General features: G+C 40.3%; 1 protein-coding gene across 1 annotated transcript in view; it reads left to right on the forward strand.

Annotated features, from left to right (window-relative positions):
- The window catches only part of nek10 (NIMA-related kinase 10), a 246,957-nt gene extending 220,604 nt beyond the window's left edge, over positions 1–26,353 (forward strand). The window contains exons 30-36 of the mRNA XM_060825301.1: positions 2,659–2,702; positions 6,548–6,648; positions 13,959–14,069; positions 14,540–14,660; positions 18,790–18,830; positions 19,121–19,182; positions 26,259–26,353. Of these exons, the coding sequence (XP_060681284.1) occupies positions 2,659–2,702; positions 6,548–6,648; positions 13,959–14,069; positions 14,540–14,660; positions 18,790–18,830; positions 19,121–19,182; positions 26,259–26,310 (532 nt within the window). The 3' untranslated portion in view covers positions 26,311–26,353. The remainder of the gene's footprint in view (positions 1–2,658; positions 2,703–6,547; positions 6,649–13,958; positions 14,070–14,539; positions 14,661–18,789; positions 18,831–19,120; positions 19,183–26,258) is intronic.
- The last annotated feature ends 658 nt before the right edge of the window (positions 26,354–27,011 follow it).

The following is a 27,011-nucleotide window of genomic DNA, read 5'->3' on the forward strand; positions in this document are numbered from 1 at the left end:
TTATGTGCAATTAATGCAAAGGCTACTTTGTCATTGCAGTTTAATGCTTCTTAATGATCATAGTACTGGGACTTTGAGAGTTAAAAAGTACCCTTTATTTACTAGAATAGTGCAAAATAAAATGATTTTCAATCAACAATCTATGCTGCAGTTAGAAAATAGTAGGCTTGCAGAAGTCGTGCATAAAAGCATGCTTGTATTTGGATCTCAGTCTGCCTAGAATTGATTAGCAATAACATTTTCATGGGCAAGTTGACTCTGCTGTCTTCCTATTGATCTCCTGGCCCATGTCATAATCACACCCTTTTCCTTCCTCATCAGACAAGATCTCTTACTCCTGAATTTCTTTATGGTCTGAGACATCACCTCTTTGTTGAATGAGTTTGTGGAGGACACAGCACACACCAAGGATGTGGAGCACTGTTAATTGATAAAAAAAACTCAATCTATTAACTCCTGGCAACAGAAATTTGGAGCTAGATCTTTCCAGGATTTGGCCATTTTTGGGTGGACTCTCAGCAGGTGCAATGCTGCCATTCTAGCACCATTTTCAAGATTTCCTGCTATAATGTGGGTATTACCCAAGACCAATGAATTATGGACAGGTTTAAGTAAATATTAGGTTCATTATAGGGGTTCATATTTCTGAAAATAAGGCCTACTACCTTTGTTTCTGCAATATTATTTCTTTTCCTGGTATTTGCAGCACCTTTTAATGATAAATATGATTTCAGAGTAAACAAGATTGTCATTTACTTTGTGCTGGGGTAAAAAATGAGGTCTGCAGATGCTGGAGATCACAGTTGAAAATGCGTTGCTGGTTAAAGCACAGCAGGTCAGGCAGCATCCAAGGAATAGGAAATTCGACGTTTCGGGCATAAGCCCTTCATCAGGAATGAGGAGAGGGTGGCAGGCAGGTTAAGATAAAAGGTAGGGAGGAGGGACTTGGGGGAGGGGCGATGGAGATGTGATAGGTGGAAGGAGGTCAAGGTGAGGGTGATAGGCCGGAGTGGGGTGGGGGTGGAGAGGTTAGGAAGAAGATTGCAGGTTAGGAGGGCGGTGCTGAGTTCAAGGGAATCGACTGAGACAAGGTGGGGGGAGGGAAAATGAGGAAACTGGAGAAATCCGAGTTCATCCCTTGTGGTTGGAGGGTTCCCATGCGGAAGATGAGGCGTTCTTCCTCCAACCGTCGTGTTGTTATGTTTTGCCGGTGGAGGAGTCCAAGGACCTGCATGTCCTCGGTGGAGTGGGAGGGAGAGTTAAAGTGTTGAGCCACGGGGTGGTTGGGTTGGTTGGTCTGGGTGTCCCTGAGGTGTTCTCTGAAGCGTTCCGCAAGTAAGCGGCCCGTCTCCCCAATGTAGAGGAGGCCACATCGGGTGCAGCGGATGCAATAGATGATGTGTGTGGAGGTACAGGTGAACTTGTGGCGGATATGGAAGGATCCCTTGGGGCCTTGGAGGGATGTGAGGGAGGAGGTGTGGGCGCAAGTTTTACATTTCCTGCGGTTGCAGGGGAAGGTGCCGGGAGTGGAGGTTGGGTTGGTGGGGGGTGTGGACCTGACGAGGGAGTCACGAAGAGAGTGGTCTTTGCGGAACGCTGGTAGGGGAGGGGAGGGAAATATATCCCTGGTGGTGGGGTCCGTTTGGAGGTGGCGGAAATGACGGCGGATGATACGCTGTATACGGAGGTTGGTGGGGTGGTAGGTGAGAACCAGTGGGGTTCTGTCTTGGTGGCGGTTGGAGGAGCGGAGCTCCAGGGCGGAAGAGCGGGAAGTGGAGGAGATACGGTGGAGGGCATCGTCGACCACGTTTGGGGGGAATCTGCGGTCCTTGAAGAAGGAGGCCATCTGGGCTGTGCGGTGTTGGAACTGGTCCTCCTGGGAGCAGATGCGGCGGAGACGAAGGAATTGGGAATATGGGATGGAGTTTTTACAGGGGGCAGGGTGGGAGGAGGTGTAGTCCAGATAGCTGTGGGAGTCAGTCGGTTTATAGTAGATGTCTGTGTTGAGTCGGTCGCCTGAGATAGAAATGGAAAGGTCCAGGAAGGGGAGGGAGGAGTCTGAGACAGTCCAGGTGAATTTGAGGTCGGGGTGGAAGGTGTTAGTAAATTTACTTTGTGCTCACAGGCAATGAAGGTATTTAAAGATAAATTGCATTTACACCTGGTTTAGTAGTCAGCACACTATTTGATTGTACGTCTTATAGTATGGAGGTACACCAGTAATATTTTTTATTAGTTTTATCACAGGATTTGGCCATCACTGGCTAGGCCAACATATATTGCCAATCCTATATTTTCCACTTGGGAAGGTGGTAGTGGGCAGCCTTCTTGAACTGCTGCAATCCAGGTGGTGGAGGGACATCTACAGAGCTATTAGGAAGGGAGGTCCAGGATTTTGACCAAGTGATACTGAAGGAATAGTGATAACTTTCCAAGTCAGGATAGCGTCTGTTTTGGAGGGAATCTTGCAAATGGTGTATTCTCATATATCTTCTTGCAAATTACCACTTTAGGTAAATGTGTCTATTAAATGTTTCAGTGTTTTCATTGACATGCTGCAACTGAGTTACAACTCATATTTGCGCTTCCAAACAAAACATCAGAATACTTGTGTGGTTGTAAAATTAAAATTTTTTTGACTGTCACATTATTTTGCAGGTCTGAAGGAAAGCTGAGAAGCTCAAATACCAAGTCTAGACCAGGTAATTAATTATTGCTTGATGCCATAGTAATTATTCTCCAAATGTACATTTATCAACAATCACTTGTTGAGATGACGTTTCAGTCTTTTCTTTGTCTTGCTTGTTTAGATCTCCTACAACTAGGCTTACTTCTGCCATTACCTTCTATTGGAATCAGAGCTTGCTCGAAGAGAACAGGAAATTCCTTAAGCTCAGGGTGGCAATGCCATAGTCTACCAGATGTAGTGCTTCGAAGGCTAAAGGATCATGGTAGTTATGTGAAATTATAACCAAGGGAAACAATAGTAAGGGAAAATATGCAGTGAAGATTTTTTTAAAAATGTATTCTAAGCATTATTATCATGCTAGAGAAAAGAATTATCTTTATGATCTGAAGGTGATTTTCAAGAACATTTGAAGCCAAATATTGTTGTTAGTTTCTACTATTAGCTTATAAAAACCAAATAAATAATATGGAAGGACTGAAAATGTTTAATAAAATGATAGACAAAAAAGTTACTCATTAAAATTAAAGCAGTTACTCATTAAAATAAAGAATAGCCAAGAAATTCTGTTAAGGATGAAAATTGTGGTACTTCTTGGTGGAGTAATGTTGGGATCAGAAAGCTACTGAATAGGTTGCTCTGATACTCAAGAGTGGAAGCTTCTACTGCTGTTCTGCTCCCAAAAGCTTGCTTCCTTTGGTGCATCACTGGCAGCAATAGTAGGAAGGTGATACTTTCTGCCATGTCAGCTCTTTCTCAAATTCAGCTGAATTATTTACATAGCGCTCCTGAAAGGTTTACATGAATACACAGTGCCTTCGTTGGTTATGTTACTGAAGAGCTCTCCATGAGCAGGGATCCAATTTGTAATATTGAAATGTACAGAGTTTCACTCATTTTGAAGCTTTAAGTTTTGATTGTTTTCAATGTGAAAGTGATGTTCAACCTGATCACCTTGATCATCCATCATGCATCATTAGATGATAGGCTGTATACTGCAGGCCCTAAGATTTTTACTCTGCAAACCTGAAGATGCCACATCAGAGTTAAGAACCTTTATAGCTGACTGCTAACTGATGTCACCTGAACAAGATTAGTTCTTGTAAGCTTTCCGGAGATAGAATGACTCCGTAGAGTCCTTTCATAAGAGTTCATCGTCAGCTTACTAGACTAGTTGGTGTGTCTGAAATATCAAATAGGAGAATTTCTATCAGGTCACCTCTCACAATTTATTTTTACTAAAATCATATTTGCCCAGATAACCTGATGGCCAGGAGTCAATGGAGCAACATAGGCTGGGGCTGCGCGTTGAGACTATGGACCATCCCTGGCACAGCTAGGTACATTGGAATTGTCCAGGAAATTGAATTTTCCAGTGGGAAATTCTCCAGCAAGAAAACCCTCTGAAAGAGTCCAGGAAAAAATAGAGGTTTTAAAACATGCCATAACTCCTGTCTAACTATTAAATTAAATCACCAACCACTCACCACACCCCACCCAAATCACTACCTACTCCTTCCCACATCCCTACTCTAATCACTACCTGCTCCGTCCCACTCACCACACCCCACTCTAATCACCACCTACTCCCTCCCACCCACCACACCTCACCCAAATCACTACCTACTCCCTCCCACCCACCACACTCCACCCTAATCACCACCTACTCCCTCCCATCCACCACACCCCTGACAACCACCTCATGACCCAGCCAAAAGTAGCATGGTCCCATGTTACTGGCCTGGTCCAACTCTTGGAATTGATACCCTCACTTGACTGCTGTTCTGATGGTCCTTAACCCAACAACAATTTTGCCAACTGTCGGAATCAGCACCCCCTTTCACTATCCGACCAGCCCCTGAAATCTCCTTCTCCATATCCACCCTAAGCTTTCATACACTTACCTGGCAACCTACCCACCTGGTATTTAACCCACTTCCCATTCCATTCACCAGGCATTCTACAGACCTCAGCCACTTGGAATGATAGCCACTACACTCTATCCAGTAAAAAGTGAGGTCTGCAGATGCTGGAGATCAGAGCTGAAAATGTGTTGCTTCTTAAAGCGCAGCAGGTCAGGCAGCATCCAAGGAACAGGAAATTCGACGTTTCGGGCAAAAGCCCTTCATCAGGATTCCTGATGAAGGGCTTTTGCCCGAAACGTCGAATTTCCTGTTCCTTGGATGCTGCCTGACCTGCTGCGCTTTAACCAGCAACATATTTTCAGCACTACACTCTATCCACCTTGTCCACCTGGCATCACACCAAATTGGTAAACCACCCACCTGATGCCTGACCCATCTCCCTACGTGGCACCCTACCTGCCTCACACACTTGGTAAACTACTCAGCTGGCACCCTACCTGCCTCCCCATCTACTTCGGCCACCTGGCAACCTTTCCCCTGGAACCCTACCCAATTTACCTCCATGTTGTTCCAACCATCTAGTACCCCACCCACCTCACTCTTCTGGTACAGTACCCACTTCATCCAGCTAGCACACTTACACCTCAACCAACTGCCGCCTTAGCCCTCACTTACCTTATTTACTCACTTACCGTATTTACTCTTTCACAGTAACTGTCAAGTGGCTGACTGTGCTGCTGGACATTAACTCTCAGAACATGACACAATGATTGCTACAAAGATTCTATTTGCTGCTGTATTTTTGGATTCTTCGACAGGTTCATAATTGGAGGTCTCTGTCTAGGAGTCTCCAGCATGAAGACATGTAAAGGTTAATGGAAAATATTTAATCAGATCAGGGTTGGAAATGGGGTTTCTGACCCTGATCAGAATATCTGGGTTATTCTTCCTGACTGTGTATAGAATATGAACAAATAGGAAAGGCTATAGTATACAATATTCTTATTCTTTTCACCAATGTTCATTTTGTTAGCGTGAAAAGCTCACTCAGATTATATGTTGCACTTTCTTTATAATATGCTGTGGTTTGGGACTATATCTTACTGTATGTTAATGTTGCACTAATGTTATCCAACATTTACAATTATTATTAACAGTTACTATTTTTCTGAGACTTGTTTTCCACTGTATTTTATTGTAAGTAACAAAGTGTACTTTTTGCTGTTAAATTTATCACTGCTGCTATTTTAGACAAAAGAACAACCTCAAAAAGAGACTGTGATTCAATAAATATGATTCTGGGATAAGAAAAATATAGTTTCAGACTAAAGAACCAAATTTTATAAGGGGGTCAATGTTTTGCCTTCCTTTATGCGAAGTTAGATAACAAAAGTATTTGACTGTTATAGTTTTTACTCTGGCTTCATTCGAGATGAAGTTGAATCTAACTTGCGTATACTCATCTTGGGTATATTCAGAATTAAAGTTAGCAATTCAATATATGCAATTATAGTGGAAAGATTCTAACAATGCAATACTATTTAAAGAAAAACAACTTAAGAGAAACGATCAGACATAATGTGTTGTTTGTGACCATACTTCAAAAATGTTAGCTCAGCAAAAGGCTGCAATTCCAATCACAAACTCAAACATATAATGCCTTTTTATGTTGGTTGACTTGTTTTGTCATTTTCTGTAGAAATCCATTCCCACTGGTTATGGTTTGATCATAAATCATCGCTTAGCTGAAGGTTCATGGACAGAGTTTAATGATTAAAGTGATGCCTTGATAGTATTACAGTTCAAAACAAAACCTTCTCAGAATGTAAAACAATTCAATTGCCTTACTTTTAAATTAAGTGTCATTGTTCCTGTCTTTTATACTATTCTCAAATGCAGTTACATCTGGTTATTATCCTGATAATGTTTCCATTGTAGTTTATAACAGGAATTTTTAAGTGGGCAGTTTGTCTAATTATGATATTCTCATCCAAAGCATCAGCAGGAATAGCAGTGTCTCAACGGAAAGTACGCCAAATCAGTGACCCAATTCAACAGATTCTTATTCAGCTGCACAAAATCATCTATATCACACAGGTATATCAATTTGATTTATTGTATTTCCTTTCTTCTTTTTAAATTCATTTTTCAGATGTGAACATCTCTGACAAGGCTGTCATTTGATGCCTGTCCCTAATTGCCCTTGAGAAGGTGGTGGGAAGCTAGCTTCTTGGACCTCTGCAGTCTATATGACCTTGTCACACCCACAGTGCTATTAGGAAGGGAATTCCACGATTTCAACGCAATCGCAGTGAGAGAATGTTGGTATTATTTCAAGTTGTGATAGTGTGTGTTTTGGAGGTGGTAGTTTTCCCATGAAACTACTACTGCTGTCTTCTACGCAGTGGAGGTTGCAGGTTTGGAAAATGTTGGAGGCAGATTAGTGAGTTACTATTGTGTAACTTGTAAATGGTGCACACTATGCAGTGATAGTGGATTTGTGAGTAAGTAATTAGATTGCTGGACAGGGTACTGATCAAGAAGTAGCATTATTCCTCAATAGTATTGAGCTTCTTATATGTTGTTGAAGCAGCACTAATCCAGGAGAGTCATCCACTATACCCTTAACTTGAGTAATGTTGCTAGCAGGCAGGCTTTGGAGGGGTCAAGAGGTGTGTGCTCACTGCAGAGTTCTCAGTTTCTGCCCTGATCTTGTAACCATTTATATGGATTGACCAGCTACGTTTCTGATCAATGGTAACTCCCAATATGTTGGTAGTGGGGTGCTCAGTAATGGTAATGCTTTTGAATATCAAGGGTAGATTCTTGAGTTCTCTCTTGTTGGATATAGTCATTGCCTGGTACTTAAATGTTGTTTACCATATATCAACCTGAATGTTATGCAAGTCTTAACTGCATGCAAACATGGACTGATTCAGCATCTGAGGAGCTGGAACTAGGACTGAGCACTATACAGTCCGAGTTGAAATCACCACTTCTCACCTTATGATGGAGGAAAGGTCATGGATGACGCAGCTAAAAAAAATTTGGCCCAAGGATACAATGCTGAAAAACTCTTGTAACGATGTCCTGGGATTATAGGTCTCCAACAGACAAAGTCATTCTCCTTTATGTTAGATATGTCACCACCCAGTTTTATTAATTTCAGTTTCCCTAGAGCTGCTTGATGCAAAACTTGATCAAAAGCTACCTTGATAACAAGGGCAGTTACTCTCACTTCACCTCTAGAATTAAGCTCTCTTGTCCAGGTTTTCATCAGTTAAGGAACCATCTGGTCCTAGAAGAATCTAAATCAAGCATCAGTGAGCACATCATTACTTTGTAAGTATCACTTCATAGTTTGCAGATAACCTTCTGCAGGCCCAGTCTTGCAAATGCACCCTCAGCACCCAGATATTGGGTGCTTGTCCCTTTGTGCAAAGCAAACTACACAGCAGCCTTGCAGTGAAAGATGCCAGTGCACTCCCAAGTGCACATGAAGTGCAGAACCATATTGTACACAGATTGTAGCTGTGCTACGAGGTTGTGCTGAGGCTGATACATGTCTGATGCCATCTGTGTGCGGTGGGGTGTGTGCCCTGAGATATTGGTGAAATCTGTTCAACTAAAGGCCAAGGGGAGAAAATAGTGAACAGGATAACCAGAAGTCACTCTGTCTTTCATGTTGGGAAGTCTCACCATCTAGCTGCTATCCAGTAGGTGGCAAAATGGAAAACCTGAGGTGAGGTGAAATTAACTAATAATAAGACACTAATGCATATAAATAGATCTCTTGCTGCTCAATAGCAAGATTTCTGTCTCACCATTCAACACTTGCTTGGAAAATTGGATTTATGGCATGAATTGCTGAGAATCACTACTACACTGCTGATTCCACGTGATTTTCCAAACTTTCTTGCCAATACCAAAGTTGTTCAAGGCTAGGTAGATTCTGACGATTGTGTATTGTAGGAGGTAAACTGTCGCCTGTTCACATGATCTCAAGCATAATTGATTTCAATGCCTTTCTTTCAAATTGGCATTCAAGATGCATTTGAGGTTCCTTTGTGTGGACTTGACTGTAATGTCAACACAATACAAGGGTAAGACATTCCAGGTAGATGATGCTCTTGTCCACTGGAAGTTTCTGGAACACATTTTGTGGTTGCGAGCTGCCATGTTGTATATATCAAGTGTCCATTAAAAAAAACAAAAGAGTATAACCTTATTAAAAAAAATCTTTCTTTTTGCTTCTCAGTATCATACGATCTTTTAGAGTCTAGGTGTCTGCTAACATTAGTGTTATACTTCATCATATTCTCATTATTTGACAATTTCAAGGCCTTCATTAAAATTTATTCTAGTCTAATTTTAAATAAATGTTGTTTAAACTGTGACTTTTTAAAAAATAAAGCACAACCTCCATTTAATCGAGTTCAATAACCACCCAATTTGTAAGTAAGCAGTGAATTTTAGTGTTATACCCCTGATAACAGTCCGCAAAGGAAGCAGTACAGGAATATATTTTCTGATTCCATTTCACCTCTGCATTACCAAGTGTCTCACATGTTCAGATAACCATCCAATAAATACTCTCAACTTTAACTTCAGTTGATAAAATTAATACCTTGGACAGGAGGATTTCTGTGTATGTGGTAGTTTAACACACTATAAACCACCATGTTTGGATGCAAGTAAGAAGTAGCTAATATCCGCATTTAACTCCAGCACATTTACTAGTGTGTAGAAAAGTTCCTTGGAATAGTAAAGCTCAATTTTTCCAGATGTTAAGTGGAGTTTTATCCCTGGATTCTGTTGAAAATGTGTTGCTGAAAAAGTGCAGCAGGTCAGGCAGCATCCAAGGAGCAGGAGAATCGACGTTTCAGGCATGAGCCCTTCTTCAGGATTCGTGAAGAAGGGCTCATGCCCGAAACGTTGATTCTCCTGCTCCTTGGATGCTGCCTGACCTGCTGCGCTTTTCCAGCAACACATTTTCAGCTCTGATCTCCAGCATCTGCAGTCCTCACTTTCTCCCTGGATTCTGTTGCCAACTTTAAGCATTTAGATTTCTCAAGCTTCAGGGAACTTATTAGAGGTGAGAGGACTATGGGAATTCCACAGTGCTGAGCAACAACAGGCAGAAATTCCTTTAAATATTGATATAAGATAGCTACTTTCTGGCTGAAGCAAATGGTGTTTACACACAGGCCTTGTTCCAAGAGCATGTTTTTACTGCATCTTGAAAAACCAGGATGCAATCATTGATGTAGATCTATCACGAATTTCAGATAAGGAACATGAGGAACCCCAACAACAGAAAAATCAGTGTTGTCTCCTCAATCCCTTTCCACTGTCCAAGAGAAAACAAGCACAGAGCTCTAGTTCATAAGAGGCAAGACCCTTAACCATAAGATATGCAGGCAAGAAATTTCTGACAAAGGCTATGAATCAAAAAGTGAGAACTGTGAATGGACAGGATAATTATTTTTGGCCACGACAGACATAATGGACCAAAATGCCTTCTTCTGAGCTGTACATTTCTGTGATTCTTCAACTAATCACCAGTACTTCAGGAAGCTCAGTCATTCCCGGAAGAAGAGTTTCTGCCAATGATCTGGATTAATGTGCATTGTCTGCAGCAGTATCCATAGAACGCAATTTCTGGTTCCTTCCAAAGGTAAACGGGAGACATTTGTTGTAACTCACAATCTGCTGACACAAGTACATCATCCTGGTGACTGGTGCAGTATTTCCTAAGGCCAGCCCTTATGTGCACTCCTCAGTTGATGAGGCCAGTGAAAATACAAGGTCCCATGGATCTGTGCTCTGGCTAGATTGTTACAGGTCCAGGCAATCATGGTGTACACATGTGGCAATCAAATGGTTTTCAAATTGTGTAGCAATTTTTATCAGTCAAAATGGATTCCACTGCACCAATGTTCAATGGATATGCAATCAACTTCGCATCATTTTTGTCCAAGTCTTCCTGGAGGCACAGACTGCTTCATTATCTGAGTTACCAGCATTGACCATATTTAGCACAATTCTAGATAAAGCAGGTTATAAATTCAGGATGGATTCCTTTTCCAGAATTTTAGCTAATGGTTGTTGATAGATAAATATGCCCTTTATTTCAAGGAGATAGGAGCTTCAAATAAGGAAGCTTTTCTGTTATTGTATGGGAGTTTTGTGAAACAATACCTGGAACGCTGTGTACACTTTTGGCCTCAATATAAAGAAGGACGTGCTTGCATTGGAGCAGAACAGCGAAGATGAATAGATTAATCTCTCTGATGAAATGGTTGCCCTATGATGAGAGAATTAGATCTCTAGTCTGTGGAATTGAGAAGTTCTGCATGATCTCAATGAAACATAATGATCCTGAAAAGGCATAACAATATAGTCACTGAGAGGTTGTTGCTCCAGCAGGGAATCTAGAACAGGCGCAGTTTGAATCTTTGGAATTATCCACCTCAGGGGATTGTAAATATGTCATCATTGAATATACTTAAGATTAAGATGCAGATGTTTGGTCTCACAGGGAATCACAGGATATGCAAAGAAACTGAAATTTTATGTTCTTAATTGCCCTTGAGAATGTAGTGGGTGTCACCTTCTTGAAGTGCTGCAATCTATATCATCCAAGGACACTGACAATGCTTTTTTCTGGAGCAATTTTATCTAATGGCTTGCTGAGCCATTAACAAGTCAACTATGTTGCTGTGCATTCGAATCATACATTAGGCCATTTCTTTTCCTAAAGGATATCAGTGAATCAGATGGGTTTTTGCTACAATCTAGTCAGTTCATGATCATTGTTAATGAGATTAATATTTTATTCCAGGGATGTCTTGATTAATTGAATGTATATTCCACAAGTTACTGTGATGGGATTTGAATTGTGGCGATGAAAAAATTAGTCCTGATTTACACTATTTGTACAATATTACCATAATGCTTCTCTCTTCTCTGTAAGGGCTAGACCTCCAGGGGAAGAATGCGATTAATTCAAAGAAGGAGGTGGAAGCATTTGAGAAGCAGCCTGATGTGCCAAGGGCACCCAGAGCTATTTATGTAGCTGTCAGACATGCCCAAGATAAACTGACTTATGTGCTGGAGCTAATCTGAGGCAGTACAACCATCTAACACACCAATTCTGAAGCCAGCATGCCCACCTTACCTTACCCCCTTACAGCCTCCAGCACAAAACAGTTTATTATTTAAACCATCCTTCTCACCAACTCTATTTCTAATCTATGATTCTTGTCATAACATTTAACATAAGGCCACATGAAAAGCAGCAGATAAGTGGGAGAGCAGAATATTAGAGATATGAAGTAACATTTAGCACTCAAACATTAAACTGAAATGTGTCAGAGTCTTACCCCTCACCACGTGCCCCCACCTCAGATAAACACACTTGTACAGCTACAAAACCCTTTTCTCAAATCTCCTCTAACATAATAGAGCTCCTTATTTCCTGCTCTGACTGTTCAGATACTGTTAAGGTTTGTCGGTTTAGGAGCAGTTGAGGGGTCCATCAAAAACAGCCCCACCTTTACTGATGCAGGCCTGACCATTTGGCCAGGATACAGCAGTTTAACAGGGGTAAGATGATGGCGGGAAAGGAGTCCATAAGACCATAAGATATAAAAGAGGAATTAAACCATTCATCTCATTGAATCTGCTCTGTCTTTTGATCATGGTTGATTTGTTTCTCAACCTTATTCCCCTGCCTCCTCCCCATTACTCTTGACCCCCTCACTATTCAAGAACCAATCTATCTCTGATTTTTTTTTCCTTGATTCTGGGTGGACTGGCAGACCGAGTACACAGGTCATTGGTGAGGCCCAGCACATACTTGGATGCATATTGGATTGAAGTTTCATGCAGAAATTCACCAAAACTCCTCAGACAACACCTTCCAAACCCGCAATGACTACTATGTATAAAGACAAGGGCAGAAGATGCATGGGAACATTTCACCAGCAAATTTCCCTCTGTACCACTTACCATCCTGATTTGGATATTTGTGACACAGGGTCAAAATCCTGGAACTCCCTTCCCGATGTCATTGTGAATGTACCTATACAAAATAGACTGCGGCTGTTCAAGTAGGAAACTAACCACTACCTTTTTAAGGGCTACAAGGGATTGGCAAAAAATCTTGGACTACATACTTCCAAGGAGAAAGTGAGGTCTGCAGATGCTGGAGTATCAGAGCTGAAAATGTGTTGCTGGAAAAGCGCAGCAGGTCAGGCAGCATCCAAGGAACAGGAAATTCGACGTTTCGGGCATAAGCCCTTCATCATTCCTGATGAAGGGCTTATGCCCGAAACGTCGAATTTCCTGTTCCTTGGATGCTGCCTGACCTGCTGCGCTTTTCCAGCAACACATTTTCAGCTACATACTTCCAACACATGAATGAATAAGAAAAAATGTTTGCTACACTTACCACTGACAAAGGTAGAAGCGAAAAGATCTGAGGTATCATGGTGCTCACACTACCGATGGAGCAGCTGTAGAAAGAGAAACAGAGTTCACATTTTGAGCCTGATGTGACCTCTTCAGAACTAAAAGGTGCTAGAAAATAGTGTTTGTTTATGCTGTTGACAGATTAGGAGGAGAGCTGGCTGGGACAGACTGTGAGGGTTCCCAGAGCAAAAGACAAAGAGGGTGCCAATGGTGGGGAAGTAGAGAGTCAGATATAAAATGGTGTAAATGAAAGTGTGAAAAGAAGAAAATGGATCTACTCTGCTGACGGCAAAGTCACCAAGACATAAAGGCACAGCTGGAAGAGGGTGAGAAGGATGTAAGAGAAACAGAGATCAGAGAACATGTTCTGAAGTAGTGGAACTCAAGATTGAGTCCTAGAGTCTGTAAAGTGTTTAACGAAAAATTAAATGTTTCTCCTCCAGTTTGCACTGAGCTTTCAGATCTGCTGAAGGTGTCTTGAGCACTGATATCTGCAACAATGATAGCAGCAGTCCGATTTGAAAATACCTGTATTTTAATCCCACTGCATCACTCAGTTGCACACAATTCATGTTAAGTAAAGTCTTCAAAACAATCATGAGAACCAAATTTGCTGTACTATTACTGAACTTCCCCAATGATGGATATAAATGGAAATAAGTATGGAACAATTTTTACTACTCCATGTTTTCAAAATGATGTTATTTGACGTTTCTTCATTAATGTTTTGTTTTGAAATTTAGGATGCATTAAGTTTGGGCATTCTGGAGTTGTATAATAATGTCACAATACACATTGTGCATTATTTTGATGTAGTAAAATTGCTAAATGCTGAAGAATCCTATATGGTGAAACTATATTAATGTCAATCCAAAATAGGTATGAATTAATAAGATTCATTTTTAAAGGAATTCTCTCTTCATTCCTCACAGCTTCCACCTACTTTACATCACAACTTTCGAAAAAGTGTTATTGAACGGTTTAAAAAGTCATTATTCAGTCCACAGAGCAATCCCTGCAATTTGAAAGCAGAGCTTAAAAAGGTTTGTTGCCATAACAGTTTCAGTGTTAACATGTTCTGATGCAAACACTATAGGGAATCTAATCTAAAAAAAAGTGTGAAAGTTCATTTTTCAATAATTTCAAAGATATTATTCTGAATTTATGTAATTTCACAAAAATAAACACAACAAACAACAACTCAAATAATTAATGTGCAGCTATTGAAGTCCAACTTTAAGCTAGAATCTGAACTATTGTATAATAATTTACCGTTTTGAATATTCAGTGCCTTTTCTTCCAACCTTATAACCTTATTCCAAACAATATTGAATTAGTATATTGTAGAAATATAGTCAAGTATAAATTGCAAATATTAAACAATTTATCTGAGATACAATTTGTTCTCCATTGAGTTTTTTCATACTTTTTGAGCACTATGTAGCAAATTTGACTGTCAGAACTAGGTTGAAAGCAGATCTATGGCATATTCTTAAAGTATTATTTCTGATAGGTTCTTCAAGGGTCCCCTGAACTGATTGAACTGAACTTTGTGACGGCAGATTGTAATTTAATGCGGCAGACATCAAGAGAAAATGCGGCATTCCCTGGAGACAGGGCAGGTAAAAATAATTCAATGGATGCATACCTGGCATTTTCAGGAAATGCTGTTAAACTCTGTGGCTTATTCAGGAATCAGGAAATCAAACAACTGACGAGTAAAGGCCATCATTTATATGTTAGTGCACTGTCCCTTTGAAATCACCCTATTCAGACCAAATGCTTATTTTAGTAAAATGTCCTGTATAGATATGGATTACATATCTATACAGGACATTTTATACAGTTGCCTAACTGTATAAAAATAATTCTTTTTGTCTCCACACATAGCAGATTTTCACTTTATTGTAAGCCATAAAAGTTAACCTCAATGGGACCTTAAACATGTCGTATTATAATTATAATTTGCAAGCAGCCAATCAGCTTCACTGCTTGCTTCTGGAAACATTTTCTGGTGATGGGAATGTTTTGGAGAATTGTCTCAGTGTTATTCCCCACTATTTTCTCAGCCTCTCTGATTCCAAACCTCCAAGCTTGCCAGTCTGGGACTGGTAAAATTCAGCCCCAAGTGTATTACTGCATATTTTAACTGATTAGAATAAGTGTGAACAGCTTACTAAATTGAATTATTCATATATATAAAAACAAATTTGCTTATTTCTACTCTTAAAAATGATTTGCATTTTAATTGCAAAAGACCATGTCTTCTTATTTTACTTTAGTTTTGGTGTTGACTGAATTAGAAAAAGGACAGCTACACAAAAGAAGAAATTTGGAAGGAATTGCTTTCCTTTTAAAAAAAAGTAAATTACTGAAACTCATTTTAAGTCATGTTTCTACTGTTGCTGCGCAAGCCGTAGGGCTAGTGTAACGATATGACCTGGCGTCAGAGTGCATGTACAAAGTGGGAATTCATCCAATTGCTGATTGGTTTATGGAATTTTGACCAGTTGTGGATGCCAAAAGTTATCAGTCTGAACAACTTGTGGATGTGAATTCCCTCCTTTGTTATTAAATGCACCTATCCTTTCCCCAGTTAGCCTCTTGTTCCTAATATACATATAAATTCATAGAATCCCAACAGTGTGGAAACAGGCTATTTGGCCCAACAAGTCACGGTGGCACAGTGGTTAGCACTGCTGCCTCACAGCGCCTGTAGACCCGGGTTCAATTCCCGACTCAGGCGACTGACTGTGTGGAGTTTGCACGTTCTCCCCGTGTCTGCGTGGGTTTCCTCCGGGTGCTCCGGTTTCCTCCCACCATCACAAAGATGTGCGTGTCAGGTGAATTGGCTATGCTAAATTGCCCGTAGTGTTAGGTAAGGGGTAAATGTAGGGGTATGGGTGGGTTGCGCTTCGGCGGGTCGGTGTGGACTTGTTGGGCCGAAGGGCCTGTTTCCACACTGTAAGTCTAATCTAAAAAAGTCCACACTGACTCTCCAAAGAGCATCCCACCCAGACTCACCCTCCTAACCTATGAATACCTCTGTAATCCTGCATTTCCCATGGCTAACCCACTTAATTTACAAATTCCTGGACACTATGGGCAATTTAGCATGGCCAATCCACCTAACCTACACATCTTTGAACTGTGGGAGGAAACTGGAGCATCCGGAGTAAACCCACTCAGACATGGGGAGAATGTGCAAACTCCACACAGGCAGTCACCCAAGGCTGGAATTGAACCTGGATCCCTGTGAGGCAGCAGTGCTAACCACTGAGCCACTAGGTCCCAAAATGCCTTGGGATTCTCCTTAATCTTACCGACCACAGATATTTCGTGGCCTTTTTTAGTCCTCCTAATTCCTTGTCTAAATTATTTCCTGCTTCTTTTATATTTCTCAAGGCCCTTGTCTGATTTCAGTTTCCAAAAACTTATATATGCTTCCTTTTACTTTTTAACCATGCTTTCAATGTCTCTTGTCATCCAGGGTTTCCCAATCTTGCCATTCTTGTCTGTCATCCTCAAAGGAACTTGCCAGCCTTGAAATCTGATCAACTGGCCTTTAAAAGACTCCCGCATATCAGATGTGGATTTACCCTCAAATAGCCACCCTCATCAAAATTCAGGATCGAGGCCCATTTCAATGCTGAGATCATCTCACCGCACCTTTTACACTTTTATTAAGTGACATGATGAGATTCTCATTTGGAGCAGTGAACTCCATATTTATGATCATTAATACTCGTTAAACCCCTCCTTAACAGTCCAAATGATGACAGATTGCAATCTTACCAAACTCGCCATACAAACTAGCCATCAGGAAAACTTGACATGGAAACCAAATCGGGCTCTTAGTGAACAACAAAAAAAGAACTGCAGATGTTGGAAATCAGAAACAAAAATAGAAGCTGCTGGAAAAACTCAGCAGGTCCAGCAGCATCTGTGGATGTTGCTTGCTTGCCTCAAAAGACATCTGTATTGGACATCGGGTGCTAATGTCTCAGGCACACTCTATGGGCAATTGATACACACAGACAATGACCTCTGATATATGTCAGTTCCAAAGAACCCTCAAAGCATATTTCTGATCAACTTGAAGGATGCTTCTTAACTTTACTTCTGTACCAAAAACTATCATTGTAATGTTGCAGCAAGAATACTGTGCTCTCAGGGGCATAGACCCAGCTCATGTATTGCAGCAGGCTGCATCTCCAGGCTCCTCACTCACTATCATTGTGCTGACTCAGTCTGAGCTTCCCTGCATGCTCATAGAATACTTTCATTGCCTTTTTGAACATTTTCCCCTCAACCAGAGATACCTCGCTGATATTACTTCTCTATTGCCATGCCATTTAGTACATACATAAAACCAAGAAGCTTGTCATGGTTGCCAGCAGGTCTCAGTCAAGTCAAGGGATATAGCCTTTGCACCCAGTTGACCTTGACACTGCAAGTCAAGGGCATCCTCTGGTACCAATTCAGGTCCTGCTCAAGTTGGTCAAAATCAGAATCCTCACCTCATACTGAGTGAGAAAACAAATGTCAGGCAGCCCACCACCTGTTTTGATACTTTCTGCTTAACAGTGAGATGTTTTGCTCCTGGAGCAAGAGAAAGCAGCTATTACAGAAGATGCAAGTGAGTAGCACAAATATTATTATTGGTGCAGGTGGGAAAGTTTCCTGAGTGAGTAGGCAGCACAGAGGGCATGCAGGGTTAGTGGAGCAGATGAGGTTGTGTGGGGAAGAAAGTGCATGCAATACAGAGAGTGATAGAACATGATCCTTGCTGAGTGCACAAACTGAAATAGAGTGAATGTGAGGTATTGGAGAGAAGATAGTGGCAGTTATGCTGAAACTGCTTCAACCTGGGTGGTTACATTAGAGCACGCTGGTATGATCTGGTATTGCAGCCTTCAGTGCTGTTCCTGGGAAAGAGGATGTCCCACCTTGCAGCACCCAAGATGGGCCAGAAATCAGAAGTTGCAGTCATCATAAGGGTTGAAATACTAATTAACACAGAGAGTTTATTAAAATATGGTAAGAAATCCCGCTGGCCTTGCGACAGGAATCACTCCACCAAACACATCCCGATTCACACGTAGACAACTAACCATCAGATTCAGCCTCTGGTCTTTGCAGCTAGGTCATAGGAAGTGGATCTTTTGTGTTTACTTCATAGAGCAGATGTCTACTTTTAACCTGGAACTGGCATTTCAGGGAGTGCTGTGCTCTCTCTGTTGGCCCAGATTTTGTGCTGATGTCTAAGTCAGAATTGGTACCCACAACTTTCTGGCTCAAGGGCCAGAGCTGCCATCAAATCAAGACTGATATCGTAGAATAAATGTTTGTCAAAATTATATGAGTCCATAAATTTTCAGGAATATTCGTGCATGAAATAAGCAAGTTTTGTAACAATAGATAGCAGACAGGCATACAATAGTGATGCAAAGTCCTGAGCATAGATTTCAAAATCACTGCCTAGGTGGTGATATGGCAAATAATGCATTGCCCACCTGTTGTGGCATCTACCTTTAATCAATGAAGTGAACATCAAATGGATTCCACAAAGGAGAGGGATCTCCTCCTCCATTTTGTTTCACAGGCAATGAAAACAAAGTCAAATATTAATATTTTATCTAGAATTTTAAATAGTCATACAATAGTAGGCCAGCAACTTGTACATCTGTTCCATAAACCAATATATCTATTATTTCCATGATATTTAAATATTATTATTATTCTTTTTAGTCAATACATATAGCTATGAATATGAAGATGGAATAACATATGAGCAGATGCAGGTTAGTGTTTCATCATATGCATGCGAAACTATATTTATCTACATTTAAAAACAGTTAAACCTTTAAGAAGGTAGCCACACTGCACTTTGATTGATTTGTTTCAAAATCTTAAATTAAGCTAATTTCTGTTCAGTTCTCCTCGTTCTACAATGCTCATTATGAATTTAAATAAAAAATATTGTTACAAATACCTGACCTATAAATACATATCTATAATATATATTATTGAAAAACAAGGAATGAACATATAATTTGTTTGTTTACATGTTTTCTGTTTGTTTCACATATAGACCATGATTGAAGAAGTTCTGATTGAAAGTGGTTATTATGATATCTTGAACACTGTTAACAGGTTAGTTTATCAACTAAGGAGTTATTTATAATTGCTAAAGTGAGCAGCTCTGGACCAAGTAGGAATTAAATATGTTGACAAAAATTTAAAACTTCAACCAATCCCACTTCAAATCTAACAACTTGTGGTTTTAGTGGAGGTCAAATGAGAGTTAGATAATAATCTGCCCCCTAGGAGCATTAATTTAAGCATTTTAATGAGGCTACTGTTTCACATTTTGTTTGTTTTATGATTTCACATTGGCAAGCTAGTATTCCTAGGACTTTAGAAGCAAGGCACCTAAAGGATATGAGGACTGCAGCGTTAAACAAGGTGCTGAAAAGATAAGTAGTGCATGTCTCCAGTCCAGAACAAACCTGTTAATTTCTCTATTGATTATATCACTCTCCATCCAAGACCCTGCCCTGCACCTCCTTCTGTTCATTCCCCGACAACAGCCGTTGCTGACATCATTGTGCAACAACCCTTTCCTTGCTTTGTGAACTAACTCCTCATTCACTGAACTAAGCCATTCCTGACTAATTACTGACTCTCCTGCCCTGGATTTGCAACTCCTCTTCTGACCCTCTCTCTCCATTTAGTATCTCTCCTTGTTCCCCAATCTCTCTCCAATTGTTATCCCTCATTTCTCTCAAATGTTTCCCCAGATCCTTTTCCAACCCTGTGGAATAATCCCCTGACCCTCCCAACCACTCTGTTCTATAACCCTTTAAAATCTCAGCTGCACCCTGGTTTGCAGTGTTTCTCTCCTGACTTGGATCAGGATGGCTTTAGGTAACCTGTTTTCAAAAATACGCATGCATTCATGGAGTTAAAACTCAATGGTGTTCAATCAAAACTGCTCCATATTATTTGGAAATCCTGCCCGTTGATTAATGGAACCAATTATTTGAAATGCATAGTCAATCATTCATTTTTTTAATTGACAGAATGTGATGAATGGGATCTCTGCTTATGTCTTGGATTTTTACGATTTAAAACAATGACTTAGATGAGGGAAATAGCATGGTAGCTATATTTGCAGTTGACACAAAGATAGGCAGTAAAGTTTGCTGTGAAATCATAGTCATAGAGTCATAGAGATGTACAGCATGGAAACAGACCCTTCGGTCCAACCTGTCCATGCCGACCAGATATCCCAACCCAATCTAGTCCCACCTGCCAGCACCCGGCCCATATCCCTCCAAACCCTTCCTATTCATATACCTATCCAAATGCCTCTTAAATGTTGCAATTGTACTAGCCTCCACCACACCCTCTGGCAGCTCATTCCATACATGTACCACCCTCTGCGTGAAAAAGTTGCCCCTTACGTTTCTTTTATATCTTTCCCCTCTCACCCGAAACCTATGTTCTCCAGTTCTGGACTCCCCGATCCCATAGAGAAAATATGGATGGACATAGATTGAGTGATTGGTCAAAAGCCTGGCAGATCAAGCACAATGTGACAAAATGAGAAATTGTTCACTTTGCCAGGAAAAAACAAAATAGCAAAATATTACTTAAATGAGAAAAAGTGCAGTATTCCAAGTTGCAGAGGAATCTAGGTTTTCTGGTTCATGAATCACAAAATTTAATACGCTTTTTAAATAATTTGTTCCATTAATTAATGGGCAGGATTTCCAAATAATTTGGAGCAGTTTTGATTGAACACCATAGAGTTTTAACTTCATGAATGCAAGTTTTTTAACATTGGAATGCTATCCTATATTGTTGACTGGCAAAATGGACTCAAGGAATCAACTAGTTCTGCTTTCATTAAGGGATAGAATATGTGGCTCCCAAATTTTCTGGTGGCTCAAAGTTCAACAAGAGTGTAAGTTGTGAAAAGGGCACAAGGTGGTTACAAACAGACATTGAAAGGTTAAGTGAGGACAAATATCTGGTAAATGGAGTACCTTGGGAAAACGTGCAAGTGTCCATTTTGGCAGAAGAATAAAAAAGAAGCACTTTAGCTGAATGGTGAAAAATTGCAGAACTCTGAAGTGCAAAGGTATCTGGGTCTTCTTGCATGAATTGCCAAAGGTTAGTATGCTGTTGCAGCAAGTAATTAGGGAAGCTAATGGAATGTTATATATTGAAGGGAAAACTCAATACAAAAGTAGGGAAGTTACGCTTCAGTCATACAGGGCACACTAAAAGCACATCTGGAGTACTGTGTACAGTATTGATTACTTTATTTAAATATTTAAGGCATTGTCAATATATTGGATGCAATTCAGAGAACATTTCCAACACTAATACCAATAGATGCATTATCTTATGAGTTGAGAGTGTGGTGCTAGAAAAGTACAGCAGGTCAGGCAGCATCCAAGGAGCAGGAGAATTGATGTTTCAGGCATAAGCCCTTCATCAGGAAATTCCTTATGCCTGAAACGTCGATTCTCCTGCTTCTTTGATGCTGCCTTACCTGCTGTGCTTTTCAAGCACCACACTCTCAACTCTGACCTCCAGCATTTGCAGTCCTCACTTTCTACTGCACATTACCTTATGAGGAACGGTTGGACAAGCTATGCTTATATCTGATGGAGTTAGAAGAACAAGCGTTGACTTGATTGAAACATTTAAGATCTTGCGGAATCTTAACAGGATAGATGTGGAGAGGATGTTTCCTGTTTCAAGGAAAATCTAAAACTGTTTCAAAATAAGGCACCACCCATTTAAAAAAAGAGATTAGGCAGACGTCTTTTCTCAGAGGATTGTGCACCTTTGGAACTTACTTCTTAAAAAGGTGATTGAAGTAAAGGCTTTGAATATTTTTAAGGTGGATATGAACAGATTCTTGGAGACAGTGAGGACTGCAGATGCTGGAGATTAGAGTCGAGAGTGTGTTGCTGAAAAAGCACAGCAGGTTAGGCAGCATCCAAGGAGCAAGGAAATCGACGTTTTGGGCAAAAGCCCTTCATCAGGAAGAAGGGCTCCAGCCCGAACCGTCAATTTTCCTGCTCATTGGATGCTGCCTGTCCTGCTGTGCTTTTCATGCTTTTCCAGCATGAACAGATTCTTGTTCAGCAAAGAAAGATTGTCAGTGGGAGGGAGGCATGTGGACTTGGGGATACAGTAAGATCGGCCATGATCTAATTAAATGGTGAGCAGGATACAAGGGACAAAAAGCTCATTCCTACTCCTCGTTCGTATATTCATAAAACAAAGCATTGCAGTAACCCACGAAGGTCTCAACAGTGGATAAAAGCAAATTACTGCAGATGTTGGGAATCTGAAACTAAAAGAGAAAATGCTGGAAAATCTCAGCAGGTCTGGCAGCATCTGTAACGAGAGAAAAGAGCTGATGTTTCGAGTCTAACTGACCCTTTGTCGAAACATCAGCTCTTTTCTCTCCTTACAGATGCTGCCAGACCTGAAGGTCTCAACAGTAGCTGCACCCCCCCCCATGTTTTAGAACATTACAATTACAGCGACCATTGTAGGAGAACAAGCACTTCCAAGCTCCCTTCCTGGTTGCGTATTGTACTGACTTAAATTTTTATGCTTGTTCAATTTATAATTGCTGGTTCATTAGCCAAGAGTTTCCTTATTAGCATCACTGTGACAGCACAATCACAAGAGCTTTGATGGTTTAAGGAGAACATTTGCAATGCAACTAGGCATAGTCAACAAATGCAGCTGTACCAGCATTAGCCAAGCATGAGAATAGAACAAAAGTACAACCAGTAGGGTTGCTATTTTTTCTTGTCCTGAAATTAAAGATGAAGTAATTGAGATTTTATCACAGCTTTTATTTATTATACCACTTGATGTAAATAAAGCAGCTTGTATTATGTGTCAGTTTCATTTCACAAATGTATTAATCAATTCACTAACCAAGAGGACAGGGAAACATCTGTGAGGGCAAATGTGAAGGTTAAAATATCCAGTTTAGATGGTAGGATGATGTACTGTTACACCTTTGGATTACACTGTTACTTAAATCTGTGATTAGTCAAAACAAAGAGACCAAAGTTCATTACAATTGCACCACTAGACAGCTCTGACATTAGTGTCTATCTGCTTTAGAGGATTTTTTAATTGTTTGTCAATTCGTAAATACATATAGTGCTTCTATATGGTTTCTCTTGCCACTGTAAAGAGCAAGACTGGATAATAAATATACCCGAATACAAGCTGCTAAGGAAAGTAAAAAAAATTAACAGTACTGATTAAAGAAAGCATTATCATGCTGACAAGAATTAATGCCGTAGAGAGATCAGGGCTTAGCAAGTTTTGAGAAGATTTGTAGCTCAGGTTGAGGTTTGCTCGCAGAGCTGGAAGATTCATTTCCAGACGTTTCATCACCCTACTAGGTAACATCTTCAGTGGCCTCCGGTCGAAGCACTGTTGATAATTCCTGCTTTCTATTTATATGTTTGGTTTTTTTTGGGTTGGTGTTGTAATTTCCTGTGGTGATATCCTGTTCTTTTTCTCAGGGGGTGGTAGATGGGGTCTAAACAGACAACAAGCAAAACTAATGTTACTTCCAAAATACTATGCAAGGACTGTAACAAACACTATATTAGACAAACAGGCAGAAAACTAGCCACCAGGATACATGAACATCAACTAGCCACAAAACGACATGGCCCTCTCTCACTAGTATCCTTACATATAGCTAAGGAAGGACACCCCTTTGACTGGGCCAACACATCCATCCTAGGACAAGCCAAACAAAGACACACACGAGAATTCCTAGAAGCATGGCATTTCAACCGGCATTCCAACTCTATCAACAAGCACATCGAGTTAGACCCCATCTACCACTCCCTCAGAAAAAGAGCAGGAAATGACATCACCATAGGAAATGATGTCATCACTGGAAATTACATCACCAACCCAAAAACCCCAAACAGGAATTATCAATAGTAATTCGCCCAGAGGCCCACTGAAGATGTTACCTAGGGTGATGAAACTTCTGGAAATGAACCTTCAAGCTTAGTGTGCAAACCTACATCCAGAGACCAGGGCTATTTGGTTAGGGCTAAGAAATGATAGATTTACCATTACACTGCTAGGTGTATTCTATAGACCATTATCTAGTGGGAAAGAAATAGAGGAACATATTTGCACACAAGTATGAAGTGGACAAAGTTATAATAGAGAGCTTTAAATATCATAATATAGAATAGGTAGGGTGAGTGAAGAGTTTCTGAAGTATGTTCAGGAGTACTGCATGGACTAAAAAATGAGAAAATGGAAGTATTAGATTTTCTTATTGGTCTTAAAGTTAATATGTCACAAAGGCTGCATGAGACATACCCAAGGATACTGAGGGAAATGAAGCTGGAAATCGCAGAGGCATGACCATAAGTTTTCAATCCTCCTTAGATAGAAGGTTGGTGCCAGAGGACCAGGGAATTAAAAATGGTGTGCTTTGTTCAAAAAAAAGTGTAAGAATTATCCGAGCAATTACAGGTCACTCATTTGAACCTTGTTTTTGAAGAACGTGTTAGAAGTGATAATTAAGGACAAAATTAACAGTACTTTTAGTATATATTAGAAAAAAACTAAGCACACATTTGTTCAGGGCAAATTTCTAAACTGTTTGTGTTTTTTGGTAAGTTAAGGGGTTTAAGAGTGTCACACAAATGATGTGCTGTGCATGGATTCCCAAAGGCATTTGATAAAGTGTCATGTGCCATTAAGTGCCTTAACAATAATGGATAAGTCTATGGAATGGAAAGCGCAAGTGACAGCATGGATATGAAATTGGCTGAGTGACAAGAAACAAAGAATAATAGTTAATGGCTGTTCTTTTTCAGACTGGAACAAGATAAATGTTGAAGTTCCCTAGAGTTCAGTGTTAGGGTCGCTAATTTTCTTGGTCTGCAGTAATGACCAGTAGTAAAGGGCACATTTTCAAAATTAGTGAATGACACAAAATTTGAAAGTACTGTGAATGGAGAGGAGAATAGTAATAAACTTCAAGAGGAATTAGCTAGGCTAATGGAATGAACGGCTCATCTTCCACGTTGGAACACTTCAACCCCAGGGCATCAATGTGGACTTCACCAGTTTCCTCATTTCCCCTCCCCCCCACCTTACCTCAGTTCCAACCTTCCACCTCAGCACCATCCTCATGACCTGTCCTACCTGCCAATCTCCCTTCCCACCTATCCGCTCCACCCTCCCCTCTGACCTATCACCTCCATCTCCAACCCCATTCACCTATTGTACTCTTTGCTACCTTCCTCCCACCCCCATCCATCCACCTGTTGCACTCTTAGCTATCTCCCTCCCATTTACTTCTCCACCCCAGAGGCTCCCTGCCTCATTCCTGATGAAGGGCTTTTGCCTGAAACGTTGATTTTCCTGCTCCTCGGATGCTGCATGACCTGCTGTGCTTTTCCAGCACCACTCTGATCTAAACTCTAGTTTGCAGCATCTGCAGTCCTCATTTTTGTCTCATGGAATGAGCAGACTAGTGGCAACTGAAATTTATTGCAGAAAAGTATGGACAAATGCCTTTTAGTAAAAAGGACAAAAATAGACTGTACACATATCCAAAGAACATATAGGAGCAGAAATATCTGAGAAGATTAATTGAATGTGACAAGATGAAAAGTGATTAATAAAGCATTTAGGCTTTATAAATAGAGGCTTAGAGTACAAATGCAAGGATGTAGTGATGAAACCTGGTTTCATCAACCACAACTAGTATATTGTGCCCAGTTGTGGGTACACACTTTGTGAAGGATATGAAGGCATCACAGAGGGTGTAGAACAGATTCACAAGAATAGTTGTTGGCAAAGATGAGAAACTTCTGCTACATGGATAGAATTGGACTGTTCTGTTTGGAAAGAGGATATTAAAAGGAGATTTGATGGGGTTTTTCAAAATTTGGACACAATTGATAATAAGAAACTGTTCTGTGGTAAAAGAGTTACGAGGCGGGGGGGGAGGGGGGAGCGAGGACGGGGTGTGGAAAAACATGGAGTGAAATTAGATTTATTCTCCTGGAGCTAACACCGTTCTGAGGTCAGTTGACCTCCTTCTGTTCTGCAACCATTTATGATTCCATGAAACATTACACATAACAAGTCATTTTCTTCCTACTAGATCTGTCTCAATATTTTTTTTGTAGGAATTACACTTATCCATGGACAGTGAAGAACCATTTGACTGCACGGCGATAGTCTTCTTTTCAGACCTTCATGAGAAATCATCAACAGAACTGCCTGCACACAGGATTATAGGAAGGACTTATTGAATGCACATTGAACTGTATAGTATATATGAATAAAAGGTACTGTATTCACAAATACAATGCTGTGTATACCATATATATTTCCTATCGAATATTTTATTTGATACAGCAAACTGACTTGCCTCAAGGGATTTCTGCTTTCATTGCTTAAAATGCTTAAGAATTTGATTCAGTTATTTTTGTGTAATGTGAAGTTTTTGTTTATTCAATTTAACATTGATATGCAACAAAATGTTCTGGATATGAGTTCAGACGAGCACTGCTGTCACAGCTAAATAATGCTGCTTTGTTCTCATAACACTTTGCTGGAATTTCCTAATAGATTTAATAATCAATATAAAGAATAGATTTTTACAGTTTACCACACTGTCTTTAAGTGAAACAATCTGATAAACTGCGAGGAGCCTTCTTAAGAGGTGGATTATCATCATGTTTAGTCATAGGTAACATCTATTAACTGTTTAAGTTTACTCAGCCTATTGTCGGCACAGTTTTGTCATGCTTGTATGTAAAACTATTAAAAAGATGTGCAACTGTTTATGCAGGAAATACAGCACACGGCATGGTTTAGGTATATTCTGCTGATTCATCACTACCAACCAGCTAGTCAATGTTTCCTGTTCACCCATA

The sequence above is a fragment of the Hemiscyllium ocellatum genome, chromosome 5 (genome assembly GCF_020745735.1).
Source record: "Hemiscyllium ocellatum isolate sHemOce1 chromosome 5, sHemOce1.pat.X.cur, whole genome shotgun sequence".
In the NCBI taxonomy this organism is placed as follows: domain Eukaryota; kingdom Metazoa; phylum Chordata; class Chondrichthyes; order Orectolobiformes; family Hemiscylliidae; genus Hemiscyllium; species Hemiscyllium ocellatum.